The sequence below is a fragment of the Passer domesticus genome, chromosome 17 (assembly GCF_036417665.1).
Source record: "Passer domesticus isolate bPasDom1 chromosome 17, bPasDom1.hap1, whole genome shotgun sequence".
In the NCBI taxonomy this organism is placed as follows: Eukaryota; Metazoa; Chordata; class Aves; order Passeriformes; family Passeridae; genus Passer; species Passer domesticus.
In genome coordinates, this window is record NC_087490.1 from 4,189,693 (window position 1) to 4,205,550 (window position 15,858).

Genomic DNA, 15,858 nt, shown 5'->3' on the forward strand with positions numbered 1-15,858 from the left:
GAGAAGGATCTGCCCAGGGATTTTGGCAGCTCATGGGGTGAGGAGGTGCTGAGTAGATCCATAATTGTGTGGCTGAGGGCTGTGAGGTGCTCACAGCAGTGCCACAGTGTCACCAAGTTAGTGCTCCAAGACAAATCTGGGATCTGTGGGATGCTGCTGAGTGATGTGAGCATCTCCAGAACTCCTCCATTTCCTTTGCTGAGGTGGGAGAGAGCAGCTCTGTGTGCATGGAGGCGGATAAAGGGCATGGGGTGGGTGTGTGGGGTTTGCAGTCACTGCTCACAGGGAGGCTGCAGTGAGAGCTGCTGAGGTTCCTGGGAGTTTGGTAACTCCCATGCCAAGGGAAACACTCACATTCACCCAAGGACACACCAAGCCAGGTTAAGAGCATCATTCTGTCCCAGAAATTATTTTATTGCACCTTGAGCAGCAGCAGGATTGGGCCTTGATCCACTCCAGCAGGTGGAGCTGGAGCCAGCCAGGAGCCTGCACTGGGGAATTTGTGCTCATTTCTGGGCCTGACAGGGAGCAAGAATAACCTGGCGTTATTAAAACCTTGAAGGTGAGTGAGGATCCTGTGATTCGCTCCAGCTCTCAGATCTCTCCCTGTGCTTCCCACTGAGGAATCCAGCAGTTCTTCTCCAGCTGGGGTAAAACTGGGGGGAGAGGAGACGACTGTGGCCTTCTCAGAGGAGGGCTGGCAGTGCTGGTGTCAGTCCCAGCCTGATCAGCTCCTTGTGGGCACGGTGAGTGCAGGCTGTGAAAGCTGCAGGTCTCCCTGGGCTGGGAGAGAGTCCCGATGTGGTTTGAACACTAGATGGAGACAAGAGGGTTGAGGATTGACACGGAGCAGGAATGCTGCTCCAGCAGCAGGGGGGAGAGCCAGCGAGGGGAGTCCTCAGCAAACTGGGGAACTGCCCTGGAATCTGAGCAGCAGAGACCTGAGCCAGTGTGATCCTGGAGAGCTGGAGCCCTTGAAAGAGGAAGCCTCTTAAAATAACGAGAGATTTTATCTGAAAATCAAGTTAACAGTGGCATGTGTTGCCAGGATTGGCCACTTTTCTCCCACTGCTGTGTTGGGGTCCAAGGAATCAGTGGGGGAAACTAGAGCCCATCTCATCAGGCACACTTTCCTGTCCCACAGTGGCCCAGGCTGTCACCAAGGCCTTCCAGGAGGTCAGAACTGGCACTTCCTTGCTATTTACACACGAGGACAATGTTGGTTAAATACAAATGTGTTGTTTGCATTTTGTTCCGTGATTCCCTCTCACATTGGTGCTTTGCTGTTGCTGTGACCTCTTGTTCTGCCAAAGCTATGTAGCCCAGCATGAGAGCAAAAGCTGCTGTTACTGCTGGAGCTGGTGCTCATGTGGAAAAAACACCAAACCACATTAAATCTGAATGAAATGAGGTGGGGGAAGCGTTCGGTTGTTTCCTCCCTGCAGATCCAGCCTGTCCAGTGTCACTGGTGCCAGCCCAGGCCAGAGCTGTTGATGCAGAGGCCTGAACCAAGCTGGGGACCCTCCCTGCTGCTGCTCTCATTATTCTGCCTGCTCAGCGCTGACATCAGTCTCGCTCTCCACCTCTGACTCCAGCCTGCCTTGTTGCTTCTGGGGCTGGAGGCTGCTTTGCACTGGAACCAGCAGAGCGCTGGCACGGAGCGGGTGCCCTGCAACAGCAGCAGAGCTGGCGGCAGCCTGACCGTGGCTGGCTTCATCTCCTGCGGGACTTGGGAGAGCCAGCGCTCCAGGACACGGAGCCCCAGGGCACGGGGCACACACCCAGCCAGGGCACGGCGGGGCTGCCCTCAGCGCCCGCCATTCCTGCGGACTGGGAGGCCGCGTCTCCCTGGCTGCCCCGGCCCCGGGGAGAAGCGGGGTCCCGGCCCGGGGAGCGGCGGCTGTCCCCGCCGGGGGTGGCGCGGGGTCCCGGGCCCCTCGCTCCCCGAGCCGCTCCCGCCGCGTTCCGCCGTTGCCCGGTGATCGCTGCTCTCCTCCCTGACCTTGGGGCGGCGCCTCGGCGCAGCCAATGGTAGCCCGCGCTTCACTTCCCCAGAGCCCACCCCCGCCTCTTCGGACCAATCAGCACCCCCATCTGTCTTGAGGGACAGCACTTCTATCCAATGGCGAGGCGAAGTGCGCGAGGCGGTGAGGGGAGGCGGGGTTAACGCGGATCCCCGGGCAGAGGGTGGGGGCAGGCTCGGTGCGCGGATTGGCGGCAGCCATGAGGCCCCGCCTCTTTGGGCGGGGCTCGCGGGGTAGCAGCCAATGGGAGGCAGGGGGCGGGGCGCGGGGAGCCGCGTCGCTGCGGGCGCCGGTTGGTAGGGGCCGGGCGGGCCGGGGGTGCGGGGGTCCCGGGCCGGGCGGGCCCGGCGGGTTCGGGGCGTCCGGAGGGTCCCAGGGCCGCGGGCACGGGGGCTGGTGAGGAGCTGGTTCACCCCGGGCTGGGAGGAGGGCGCGGGGCGGGCGCCGGGCCGGGCCTCCCCATGGCGGTGCCAGCGCCGTGCCGGCGTCCCTCTGTCCGGACGGCGACAGCGGTGTGACCGTGCCCCGCGGCGCTGTCCCGGGCCCGCTTCATTGTCCTTTCCATCCCCTTTCAGAGACCTCCGTGACCTTGTGGCATCGCGCGGCTCGGAAGAGCGCTCCGGGGAGCCGCCGTGCGCGGGCAGAGCCATGCGTGCCCGGGACACCTAGCGCCATGCCGGCCCCCGCGCCCGGCCGCGCCCGTGCTGCGTGCCCGCCGCGCCCCGGCCGGCAGCGGCAGCGCCGGGCTCTGCGCTGAGCGCCGCGCGGAGCCGGCAGCGGGCGCGGAGCGGAGATGGGAGCGCGCAGCGCTGCGTGCCCGAGCCCCGCCGGCAGCCCCGCCGCACGGCTGGCCCCGCAGAGCCGCTGACAGCCCGGCCCGCCGCCGATCGCCCCCCGCAGCCCCCTGGGCGGCATGGCCGTGAGCATGGACGATGATGTGCCGCTGATCCTCACCCTGGACGACAGCGGCAGCAGCGCCTCGGCCCCGCTGGACGAGCCGGATCGGGAGGAGCTGCCGAACGAAAGTAAGAGCCCTTGGGCGCTGCCTGCCCGGTGCTTGCCGCTTTGGGGGGCCGCTGCTCCCGGTGACACTCGCAGAGCTGTGGTCACAGTGCCCGGTAACTGCAGGTCACGGTGTGTTGCAGTGGATGCTCCAAGTGTGGGACACGAGGCTTGATTTTATTTTTCTCAGAAGGCTGATTTATTATGTTATATATTATATTAAAGTACTACATTAAAACTATACTAAAAGAACAGAGAGAGAGAAGGATCAGAAGGATACAAAGAACAAGAATAGAATAGAGTAGAATCTATAACAAAATCCTGTGACTGCTCACAGCCTTGGCACGGGTGGCTGCGATTGGTCACTAATTGAAAACAATCCACATGGACCAATGGAAGATGCGCCTGTGGCATTCCACAGCAGCAGATAGTTATTGTTTACATTTCTTTCCTGAGGCTCTCAGCTCCTCAGGACGGGAAAAATCCTAGGAAAGGATTTTTCATAAAATGTCATGGCTACAGCGGTGCCCGGTAGCCGCAGGTCACGGTGCCACCACTGTGCCTCTTGTTCTGCTGCTCACAGCCCCGTGTGGCACTGCGGGGCCGGGCAGTGCTGCCCGTGCTGTTCTGCCACCCAGTTTTGTGGTTTCCCCCGGGACCTTAAGCCCTTCCCCTGGCGCTGTCCCACTGCAGCTATCTCACAGCGCCGTAAACATCTGCACTTTGTGGGCTCCTTTTGGCTGGTTCTGGTTTACATTCTGATCTTTCCAAGAAGGGAAGCGTTGATAAATCCCTTCTGCATCTTTATTGTGTTCTTACCAAAGAACCTGGAGTACTTTTAGGCGATATGTGCTGTTTGGTGGGGCACAGCCAGCCTGTGAGCAGTGGCAGGGGGAGAACAACATCCCTCAGAAGCTTTGCTTTTCTCCTCAGTGTGTCTTCATTAAATCCCAGCAGCAGGCGGGATGTGTCTGAGTGTGTTCAGAGAGTTTCTGGTTGGTGTTACACCTCGTGGATGTATCTGTGCAGTTTTGTCCAGCACGTCCCTGTGATTTCCATTTGCAGGTGCACACACACAGGTCTTGTGATCCTGCCCTTGCTGCCACAGGCTGAATATTTGGAACAAGTGCTTCATTTCCTGGCCAGGCATCCCTTTTTTCCCCGTTATAAGTCAGTGCCACACTGGCTCTGAGATTTGATTCCTCTAGCAGTAAGATGAGTTCCCTTATGGCTTCCCAACTCAGGAATTAATTTTGGATAATTGAGATTCTTCCTCCCTCCTCCTCCACCTCCTCCTCTGCCACCCCACAATACAGATCCTTGAATAAATTGCCCAGTTGACTTTCTTTGGGCTCTGTTTTATCCTTGCTTCATCCCATCTGTTTGTCTTTTAAAGTTTAGCCCTCTATTTTTAAGTTAAATAAAAGAGAGATTTCTTCCTCCATCCACGGGTGTATTTATAGGATTCCTTGTGACTAATTTTAATCACTCTTCCCTCTTTCTTTCCCTCACCTCCCATCCCTTCAAAGAAGAAGTTGTGTGAGGCTTAACAATTGCTTGAAGCCAGCATGACTGTGTTAAAGCACAGGCATGAGAATGAATGTATTAATAAATAAAATTCTCCACATTGAAATACAGAGAAGTTCTTTAGGGACCAATTTTGTGCTTCTTACAGGATCGCTGTGTGGTTTTTGAGAACTCATTTCCTGGCATCCTTCAAATGAAATGTCTCTTATTTGTGTGTTTTAATCACTGTTAAAGTTGGATTTGCTGCAGAAATACCAAGCTTATGCTCTGGAAGCAATGGGGAATGATACAGAGCCTTCTGAAGGCAGGGTGGGATGAGGGATTAGGAGGGGAAGGCTGGCATCAACAACTTGAAAGGCACCTTTATCTCTGGGAAGCGGGAAGCTTAAATCGGGGAGGGAGCACACTGCCAGCAGCACTGGCCAGAGTAAGCTTGTTTAAAAACCAGCACATGTAGTCCAGCTTTTGCTCCTTGCCTGCACAGGAAATCTGCTGTGAAATGCAGCAAAGTTGTGTCTCGTGGAGGCTGTGAGGAATCAAATGTGTGCCCTCTGCTCTGCTCCCCTGGGCTGCTGAGGGCTGAAATGGCATTAACAGAACTGTGTGATGTCACCTCTTCTGCCAGAAGCTTTTCTTTTCCAGGGAAAAAGTGTGAGAAGTGCTTGTCAGGGGGAAGAGAGCCTGCCAGGGTGAAGGTGAGGACAGGGAAGGTCAGGAGGCTCTTTCCTTCTTGCTTTGCCTAAACTCTCATAATTGAGAATTCAGCCAGAATTTGGAGGAGCAGCTCCCTCGTTACTGTGCCTGGCCACCATCAACTCCAAGGGATTCACTGGCAGATTAAACACAAAACTTTCACTGAGCTGTGTCCCCAGAGCAGGCTGGGACAGTTTGCAGTGAAGGAACCCCCATCCTCTCCCAGGTGACACTTGTGGAAAGACAGAGTGCCTGTAGCTGCCCCTTGTTCAATCACATGGTTGAGTTGCTGATGATTAAATCTCGCCCTTGCTTTGTGTTCCTGTGTGCACAAACTCCTCTGCATTGTAGTCCATTCCCCAGCCTGTCACAACCATGTCACTGAGTGCTGTGTGCCTGTGGGGTTCAGTGTATCAGCTCTTGTGGTTTTTAAGGAACTTATTGTGCTTTTAAATTAAAAAAAAAATCCAAAAAACCAAACCTATCCATGGTCTGGCTTTGTTCCAGTCAGGTCTTTGGATAAATGAATTTGTAGTTGTGGATTCTTGCTGTTGATTGCCTGGAAGTGGAGACAAGTTTCTGGGTTGAAATAAGTAGAAACAGAGTTTTCTGAAAGCAAGCCTGTAGCAGATGTAAAAAGGACTGAAGTGCAGGAGTGAATTCCTTTCCAAACCTTGCAGGAAAGTCCTCTCCTGGGTAAGCGGGTGTCTTGGGGTTAGAATAAAAGAGAGCTAAAGGAGGAAAATTGTGTGGAAAATTGCATTCTTAAAGAAAATGTCCAGCTGCAAAAATTAATCTCCCAAATCCTCCAGCTCTTAAGCATTTAATGAGAGAAAATACTTGCATGGGGAGGAATATTAAACTCTGCCTTGCTTGGCTTGTGCTGGGATACTGGGCTTCCAGGGAGCTCCCATCTGCAGCCACCACGAAGGGTCAGAACCCTGCAAAGCTGACAGGAATTCAGACCACATCCAGAAAAATGTGCTCCCTGTGGTGCTGATGGTTTTCTGACTGCGCTGTGTAGGGGCTGGGTAATTTTTCTTTGCAGCTCCAGCAGCTGAAGGAGACAGGGAGAAGCTCTTGCATCACCTGGATGCACAGTAATGAATGTGAGCTGCCCTTCCCCAGCCCACATTACCTGAGCATCTCCATACAAACTGCAATTAAGCTCCCCAGCCCCTGCCTGAGGGCAATGACTAATGAGAAACTGAATTTCTACAGCAGGCAAGAAGGGAGATGTGAACCTGGCTTGGCCTTTCCCAAAATCCTGTCCTGAGAGTGATGAGAACCTGCCAGGGTTTAGTGATTTTCCATCCCTCCTGAACTCCTGGGAAATGTTTGAACAGAGCTCTCAAAATCCCTCCTAAGTGCAGTGTCTGTTCCCAACTACAAAGGCAGCGTGGATAGCCTTGAAACTCTAGGACAGTGTCTCTCCTTGAGCTGATGGGAGCTATAAACAATAAATGAGTGCACATTGATTTATCCTGTATTAGATCAGATACAAGATTCTCCTTTGCCTCCTGCATGGAAATTGCTGTAGCCTCAAGTAGGGTTTCAGTGTGTTCAGAGCAGAAAGTACAGCTCGGAGTGTTGTACATGGAACAATGGGATATTGTCTGTTTTCCCACACAGTGGGTGATGGCAGGGGGAAAGAAGTCATCTTTCAACTCTGGGTTTTCACAAGAAAGCAACTGCATCTGCTATTGAGGTAAAAACTAATTATTAGGGAGGTGGGGGAGCAACTGCAACCGCCAAGAGTGATGTTTTCTAGAAGAATTGTTGGAAAATGGGAACTTGTAACTACTTTGAGTGAGGTGCAGTCTCACTTTCTGCTGCCTGAGAAGTGAATTGTCAGAAAACCAGAGCCAGCCTGGCCTTTTGGGAAGGTGAATTATTTGGGAAGGTGAATTATTTGGGAAGGTGAATATGTGCCTGGCACTGCTGGGGACGAGCAGGTGGCCCAAGGTGTGTGAAGAAAATGAGATTTCTCTGTTGGTGAGGTTGGAGGGGCTGCCCCAGGAGTGCTGGGTGAGGAATGTGGGTGAGGAAAGCCCAGGGCCTGTTGGTAGAACAGTGTGCCCTTGCCTTGGGACAGTTCCCTGATGGAATGTGGGAAGGGGCTTTCAGCAGAGCTGTTCCTTTTGTAGCTGGCTGCTGGACACTCAGGTGGTGGTTCTGAACACAGAGTAATTACAGCATTAAAGGATGCTGTAGACACCAAACCTGTCTTTATTTTTTTATTTTATTTTTTTTTAATCCTTTACCAACCCCCAGCTAAACACTTGAGATTTGGGGCAGTTAGTGTTCTTTTGAGGCATGTGAATTACCTGGATTTTGATGTATTGGCAGCCACAGAAATCTCTTCTGTGCTGGATCTGGTTCCAGAACACATTTGTATTGGCAGTGAGAGGGTTAAGCCTGTCCATGTAGTCCACAGCTTCAGCCCATCTGGTCATGGCATCATATCAGGGAATCTGGAATGGTTTGGGTTGGAGTGGCCTCAAAACTCATCCTATTCCACCATCATGCCATGGGTGAGATTTCCAGGTGTAAAACAATTCCCGAAGGGCTGAGGAAGCAGAGAATAGACACCTGACCTTTGGGAAATGCTGCAACCACACAAACTCTTGGGAGCTGTGCTGCTTGTGGAGGCATCCTGGCTTTGCTACCTTTGGAGGAAAAGAGGCATTTCAAATGTCAGCCACCTGGCAGATTTAATAAATCCTTCAGGATCTGTAGGTTTTGATCCTTGTGTGGAAGCAGGGGTTGTTTCAGAGGTGCTGTTTGGGCTGAGGCACTGGGTCTGAAATGCTGCACGTAATTAAGGTGAATGAATGAAGGGGATGAGGGAACAAGGAACTGCTTGCTTTGGACCTGGCAGATTCCAACATTTCTGACAGCCAGGCTCTTAAACAGCCCTTTGGATTATCTGGTGCCTTTCTTGGATGCTGTGCAGGATATTTCCTCACGTCATGGCCCCTGGTTCTACCAATTTGCCTTTAATTAGTTCCAGCAGCAGCAGCAGCGCTTCTGCTGCTGCCTTTAGAGGTGAAACATGGCCAGAGCACAGGACTGGGGTCTCGTTTTGGGAAGCAGCTCCTCCTTGCACCTAGGGTAAGTCAGGTAGTGCCACTGTGGGTCACCTGGAAAGTGCTGATGACACCTGGTGCAGGAGTGGACAGGTAGGCTTCATTCCTTTGTTATGAGGAGGTGCTGTTTTGCATTGCGGTGCATGATTCATTTTTCTTAATATGCACCTGCTTAAAATTTATAGAGAGAGGAATTTTTTTCCAAAGCATGAGTGGTGGTTTTGTGGTGGATTGTTGGTTATGCCTCTGAAAGTCTCATTTCCCTGACCTAACAGCCTTGCATTCTGCAACTTCTGCCAGGGCTCCTCTAATCCTTTCCTGGCCTAGATGATTTAAAATGAATGTTTTAAGCAAGCAAAGCGAAGCAAAAACTGCCTCTGAGATGAGTGAGGGGTGAAAATCTTGGAAAGGGAAACGAACACCCAAAACATAAGGAGATTATTGTTTTCTCCTTCAGTACAATTCGTTTCCCTGGGTGATGAGCTCTGTAAGCTCAGAGGAAGGAGGGAAATGCTGCTTTTTAGAAGATGTTTGGGATCTTTTGCTATGATGTTAGAAATAATGAAAAATGTTTCTGCTCTGAACCTCCCTCTGGAATCTCACTTGTCCTGAGAATTCAGGTTTTAAGGCAGGGCTGTGCTTAAATACTTGGGTAGAGCTGGTGCCTTTCTTTGATGAGAAAGAGCCCTGTGTTGTCCAGAGCTCAGCAGCATTTGTGTGGAGACATTCTCTCTGTGGCTCTGTGAACGTGGTGCCTGTAGAGGAAGAACCCCAAGCACAGTAAAGCACCAGGAGGGATGGAGGGCTGCAGTCATTGTGGGTATTTTTTCCAAGCCTTCCTTGTTTTCTGAGCTCTGCAGGAGAGTGGTTTGCACAATGCACACGTTGTGTCTCTCACAGTGGGATGCTCTGTCAAACAGAATCTCTGCACTGTTGACTCTTTCACGCAGCGAAAAAAGAAAAAAAAAAGAAAAAAACCCCAGTGATTTTTGTCTTGAATGCCCCATGCTGTTCAAATCTGAGCTGGTAACTGCATCTACAAGGTAGAGAAGACTTGAGTTAGTGTTCCATTATCCTGGAGTCAAATGGTCCTTTCTCCTTTGTCATCTCCTGCAGCACTGGGGATGGAGATCCTCTCACACTGTAAATCCAGGGAAAATCCTGCAGAGTGGGGCAAGGAGTCTGGAAGCTCCACACTCCCTGAAGATGGGAGTGATGACCTTGATGCTTTGAGGGAGGGAGTCCCTGCCCTTTGTGTGTCTTTTCTCCAGCACAACTCCCACCTTTCTGGGCTGAGAGCAGAAGAACAGGGTGTTTCCTCCCTGAGCTGATTGCTTTCATTGGAAAATGTGGGATAAGGCCATGTGTCGTATCATCAGGGGGCTCTGCTTTTTTGAACAGGTGGTCCTGGAATTATAAACGATGTTAAGGAGTTTGAAAGTGTTGGGGCTGCAATTTTCAATTGACAACTTTCCAGCTCGAACCGGTCACTCCTCAGCCACCACAGCTGACTTGGAAACATTTGGCTCAGGAAGCGGAACAACAGTTGGAAACAAACAGTGATTAGTTTTTTCATGGCTTCCCAGGGATCGCATCACTTTGTTCGTTTCCCCCCTCATTTTGTGGTTCCTGTGGATTTTTAAGGCACTATAGAAGCAGGATGTTCAGTTGAGCCAAGCCTGCGTACTGGCAGATTAAAATGAGCAAAGGCTGAGCACGCTGAGTTCACTCATCATAACCAATATGATGCTTCTCAGAACTTCCTTTGCCCTTGGTATCTTCACTGAGGAATCCTGCCTGCTGCCGTCAGCCCCCCTGCGTTGAAATCCCATTTTACCCATTTCAATGCTGTAAGAAGTGCTGTATAAACTAAACAGGAGCATCTGTGAAGTGGTTAGAGTTGTTGTTGATTGCCTTTTCCTTATTGCCTTCAGGGGATTTAGGCTTGAATTTGCTGGAAGTAGAATTTATGAGGCAGAACGCTCCATTTCTGATCCTTAAGCTGGGGAGAGTGCAGTGAATTTGATCGGGCTTTTTCTCCTGCCTCCCGTGTCTCTGGCTTTTGATCTGGACCTCGCAGGGCTCTCTCTGTGTCTTTAACATAATTGCTTTTTGCATGTGGAGAAGAAGGCTGCTTTTCACATGGCTGCTTGCTTTCTGGGAGCTGCGGGAGCAGCGTTAGGGTTCGGGCCATCTGTGAGTGGTGCCGCAGGATGCTCGGGCACCTGTGCCTCACCTGGGGACAGGGAGGCACCACAGCTGAGCTGGTGTTGGTCCACAGCAGCACCTTGGGCTTGGGGACACATCCTGGGCATGGCAAGAGGACACTGCCGTGGTTTGAATCACACTGAGGGGGTTTGGAGCATCCCGTGCTGCTTTTGCAACCTCGATCTGGTGATGTCTGTTTGGAACAAAAGGCTTTTCTTCTCCTGCTTGTGTGTGGGGGAAGAAAATTGAGGATCTGTCTGTCTGCACAGCTGTGCTAAGCCCCCTGGTTCTGTGGGGCTGGACATCTCAGCTGCACTTGTATTTCTCACCTAATATGTGAGTTTCTGTAGTGCCACTTGGGAATGCCTGTGGTTTGTTCCAGCTATCACTGTTTTGCAGAGAGAGAGCATTTTCACTGTTCCCCACAGATCTGGGAAAGTTTATGGCACAAAAGGAAGGTGGATTTCACTAGAATGCACTAATATGTTCCTGGTCTTCATTAATCAGATGAAGAAATGCCTGTGGAATTAAGAGTAAGGGATCAGTCCTGGAAGTGGGAGCACTGAGGAAAATGTTGACGTTTGGGTCACGGGGGTGAAGTGACCAAGTCAAAGCCCTTTCCTTTCAAATACAAGCCTGGTGGCAGGTCCTTATCTTTAGTGGTTGCAAAGGAGAAGATTTAAACAATCTAAACTTTCTATACTATGAGCCAGCACAAATGCCTAGCAAGCAGAAATGTTCATGGAAGCTTTAAAGCTTTTGGAGAGGCAGCAAAAAGTCATAGTGCCAACATGCCTGGGCTGGCTCACACAAGAGATATACAGATATTTAGATAAATATATATATCAAATGAAAGAATAGCACCTGGGAGCGGAGGAAAATCCTGAAGAGAAATGTGGTCAGCAGAGTTCAAGGTGCTCTAAAGGACTTGAGAAATAAAAAAATCATATTAAATTATTCCAGCCTGTCAGGAGTACAGGGTTTACCACTCCAATACTGCTACAGAAAAGCTCAAGAAATACTGAATATATTCTATATTTGCTGAAAAGCCAGATGACACAGTCATTGTATGACCTATTCTTCCCTCCCCACAGTAAATAGAGATTAAACAGCTGATTCTAAAGGCTGGCATTTAAAAATCAGCAGATGACTTTTGATTTCTGCAGCTGAGACAGTCTGTACATTGCTGTGAGAGTGACTTTCTTCCAGCCCCAGAAGGTGTTTTGCTCCAGGCAGGAGATTGCAGGCCTGCCAGCCAAGATTTCCAGGCAAAACAATGGCAAACCAGCAGTAGCCCTTCTAAAATCTGGATTCAAATGATATTTTTTGTGTGTGTGGAAGACTTTTGAAGTCAAAGTTGTCCATTTGCTGAAGATGTGGTTCTGTGTGAGGGCTGTAGGACTTGAAGCAAGGACCAGTTGAGGGAAAATCAGCTGTTCAGCAGATGTCACATCAATGGTTTAACTCCTTCCTGCCTCTCCAGCCATTAAATGCAACCTGCAGTTGCTGCCAGCAAAGTGGTTTCCACCAAATGTGCAGAAGCCTTTTTTCCTAATGGAGAACAGCTCCCCAGCTCTTGGGGCTGGGCTTTTCCCTGCTCCTTGACACGTGTCTTCCTCTGAAGTTGGCAGCTTCTCTTCCCTGTGTGAAGGACAAGGCAGAGGAGATGTGGCAGTGTTGTATTTCAAAGGAATCAGCGTGGTGGAGTCGTGTTCTAACACTACAAAACACAATTACCTCCTTAGCATTGCTGCACCACAGCAAATAACTCTAATTGGTCTCAGCCTGTCATGGGAAGATGCTGAGAGTTTGTTATTTAACTTTTAAATTTACGTTGTTTTCCTGCTATCCCTCTTTCTTCAGGGACAAAAGGTCAGTAAGGCACATACCTTATTGCTGCCTTCTTCATCCTAGTGCTGCTTTGGCCACGCTGGAGGTTTGTTACCCAAATTAATCCTGGTTTCTCCCAAAGCTTCCCCTGCTTCCCAGTGCTGACTTTGTGACTTCCCTGGAGAGCTGCTGGCGGCTGGAGCTGGCAGTCAGAACTGGCAGCACACTGCTCTCATTTAAAAGGCCAGATTGCAGCTTAATCAAACATCTTTCCAAACTGCATCAGGGAAATCCAGAGGCTCTGCTTTGGAGAATTGAAATGAGGAACGTGCTCTTAAACTGCTGACATTGTGTTGTTACTGAAGCCAAAGCAGATCTTTAATGTGTTAAAAGCAGGAGACACTGGTTTCCCTTTTTGGAACAAAAAGAGGAAATTCCTTCATGTAACAGGATATGTTAAAGAAATGCTAGAGCCGAGGGACTCTGATATTGTCTCTTTCCATTACTTCCTCAAAAATTATGAATTAGAAATGTGTGTGTGTGTGCATTTCACGTCTGGCCTCTCTCTCTGCCTTAGGCAGAGCTGTCTCTTCTATTTTTCCTTTTTGGTGCGGTTCAGCAAAACCTTAACTGCTTCCAGTTGTTTTTTCCATTCATTAGTTGTTCCTCAGAGCCCCTCAATGACTCAGTTATTTAATTCCAGTTATGGTATCATTTTATCTCAGTGTGTGTGAAGCCTTTGTTGCCGTGATACGATCAGACTGATGAGATTATGGAGCACCCTGGCTGCTGAAAGGATGGATAATGGGAGTTGTAGGTGATCCTTCTGTTGTGGCTTTGGCTTCTCCTTTTTGGTGGTGTTGTGGTTCATTTGTTGAGATAAGAAATAAAGGATGTGATACCAGCAGCAATTTGGCTTGACACAAGTGAGGTTTTTAATTATGGCTTCCTAATGCAACCTTTCATTTTGTGGGACTTTTACTGAGTAAAAATGCTTTGGATTGGACTTGGCAGCTCTGTTAAGGCAGGAACTCCTGTGTTCCACAGTTTTATTTTGAAGGAGTGCCTGGTTCCAGCTCTCCCTGTGATATTTCATGGACTCTCAGATGCAGGAGAATTTAATCCCACATCTGTCAGGAGGCAGCTTTGTGGAACAGGGCTTAGACAGGGGGTGGTTTGCATCTGTCAGTTCATCTTCAGCTGCTGAAGTCTTGCTAACCTAATTATGGATTCCAAACATCCCAAAAAGGAGGGATCTGCCCCTCTGCCTCTTGCTGCTCTGTATTCAGGAGTGAAAGTTGTCCCAGGATCAAACAGTTCCTGGCCAAAACTTCCCACATAATATTTCAAGGGGAAAAAAAAGCTGGAGTGACTCAGGGATGAGATCAGAGGAGAGCAGGTGTCCTGGGGAGATGAGGCAGTGAACTGCACAGATGAGGATCTCCAACCAACAGAGCTTGGCTGCTGTACATGGGGAAAATTATCCTCATCCTTATTTTCCTGGAAGTCTTTAATTTTATTTTTTTTTATTCTTCCTTACAAATGTCTCTGTCCCCAGGAGGGCGGTGCAGGAAGTGAACATCCAAGTGAATGATCACAGCCCTTCTCCCGAGCTGCAGAGCAAAGGGTTAACTGGCTCTGCCTCTCTCAGAGCTCCCTGGATGGAGCCAGGGTTTCTGCTGGGGCTAAACCATTTCCTACCAAGCCTTAGCTGTCCTGGCACGGTGCTGGTTGGTGCCCGGGGGGTTTCCCATGTGTGCAGTGCAGATGTTGGGAGGCTGCGGCGCTGCCCATCAGCTGTCTGCCGGGAAGGAGCACGAGGAGGAGGCAATGACATAGAAAATGTGACTTACCATGCTGAGGGACATCTGCTCCTCCTTCACGAGGACTCAGCTGCCTGTGGTGGTGGGGGCAGGATGTGAGCTCGTGTTGCTGCATCCTGGAGTCAAGGCGAGGACGGGCAGCTCCAGCCGCCTTTTACCACTCGCGGGAAGCGGCAGCGTCCGTGTTTTTAAAAAAACTTCCCTGTGTTAAATAGGAAGCCGAAGTGACTTTATTTGTTGAGCTTCACAGCGAGTGAGTGCTGTGAGAATACAGTAAGACAAAGAGCCCCGAGGCCTCTGCATATGTTTCTGCTGTGCTGTTGTCTCCAAGGAAGAGCATGACTCAGTTACGCCGGCTCGAAATATTCCAAAGTAGATTATTTCTCCTGTAGCAGAAGGGCTTGGCACTGCTCTCTGCTGGAGATGCCCTTTTTTCCTAGGCAACAAACTGACAGCAAATTGTTTAGACTTCCCTGTGGCTGTTCTCTTCCTTCCCACAATGTCCCCTGAACCAGGACAGGCACTGGGATGTTTTGGGCAGCAGGGACCAGTCCTGCACTGCTCCTGAGCTGGCAATCAGGCAGCAAAGGCAGAGATTTCCCTGTCTGTCTGTCTGTCTGTCTCACCTCTGAGATGTGTGGCCAAGCACCAGACCAGCTGTGCTTTCCAGGCAGCTCCCAGCTTTTTTTCTCCGGGGTAGGTGAGCCTGGCCTTGAAGAGACAAGCACATGTGTGTTTGTGCCTCAGTGCTTGGGAGGAGCAGGTTCTTATCAGCCTCCTTGGAGGAGGGAGGGAAGATTAATCCTCTGAAGGTGAAGCTGCATGGCCTGTGAGCCTTTGGGAGGGAAAATGCCATCATTGGTGCTGAGACAACTCCAATACTTGACTAAAATCTTGGCTTTGGGACTGAAGATGCCTGCACAGATTGTGTTGGGGAAGGGTAGGCATCTACCTGGTTTCCATGTTTTTTTATGGATTTGCACCTTCTGTAGTGAGTGTTCAGCTGATGAGAGCTTTCCAGGAGAGAGGAGTGCTTCTGCACTGCTGTCCTTCTCCTCCTTGTCCATCTCACCACAGCCTCAGGGAGCAATGTGGCTGAGAGAGCCAGAAACCTCAGCCAGCACAGGGCTCCTGCCCTGGCACAGGGCTTGGGTGTGAGCTCAGGAGATCCAGGAGCACCAAGAGAACCTCTGATCCTGCTGGGATCTGCCTTCTTCCCTGGGCTCATGTTCAGTGCTGTGGGATGCCTGGCTGGGCTCTGTGACTGAGTTTGGGAATTACAGATCCAGCAAAGATGGAGGGTGTGAGAAATAGAGGGGGTCATGGCAGTGAGGAATGCAAAGCCTGGAAAAAAATTAATCCAGCTGAATGGTAGAATGGTAAAATCATGGAATGCTTTGGATTGGAAGGAACAGACACATTTTTGGAGAACAGGTTGCTCCAGGCTCCATCCAGCCTTGAACAGACTGGTGACTGGCACTGCCCAGACCATGTGCCTGGACAGTTTGACCTTTCCTCCTTGCAGGAGATGATGCTTTCCTCCCTCCTCTCTCTTGGTGGATCAGGGACCTTGCAAGGCCACGTGAATGAAGAGGTGTCCTGTCTCCAAAATTGTGTGTCCTTGGCATTTATTTTTTTGCCTGTCAAGAGAAACATTACTCA

At 50.5% G+C, this 15,858-nt stretch overlaps 1 protein-coding gene across 1 annotated transcript in view; it reads left to right on the forward strand.

The window, feature by feature from the left end:
- Window positions 1-2,297: 2,297 nt before the first annotated feature.
- The window catches only part of TPCN1 (two pore segment channel 1), a 42,225-nt gene continuing 28,664 nt past the window's right edge, over window positions 2,298-15,858 (forward strand). Inside the window, exons 1-2 of the mRNA XM_064392153.1 lie at window positions 2,298-2,316; window positions 2,600-3,049. Of these exons, the coding sequence (XP_064248223.1) occupies window positions 2,938-3,049 (112 nt within the window). The 5' untranslated portion in view covers window positions 2,298-2,316; window positions 2,600-2,937. The remainder of the gene's footprint in view (window positions 2,317-2,599; window positions 3,050-15,858) is intronic.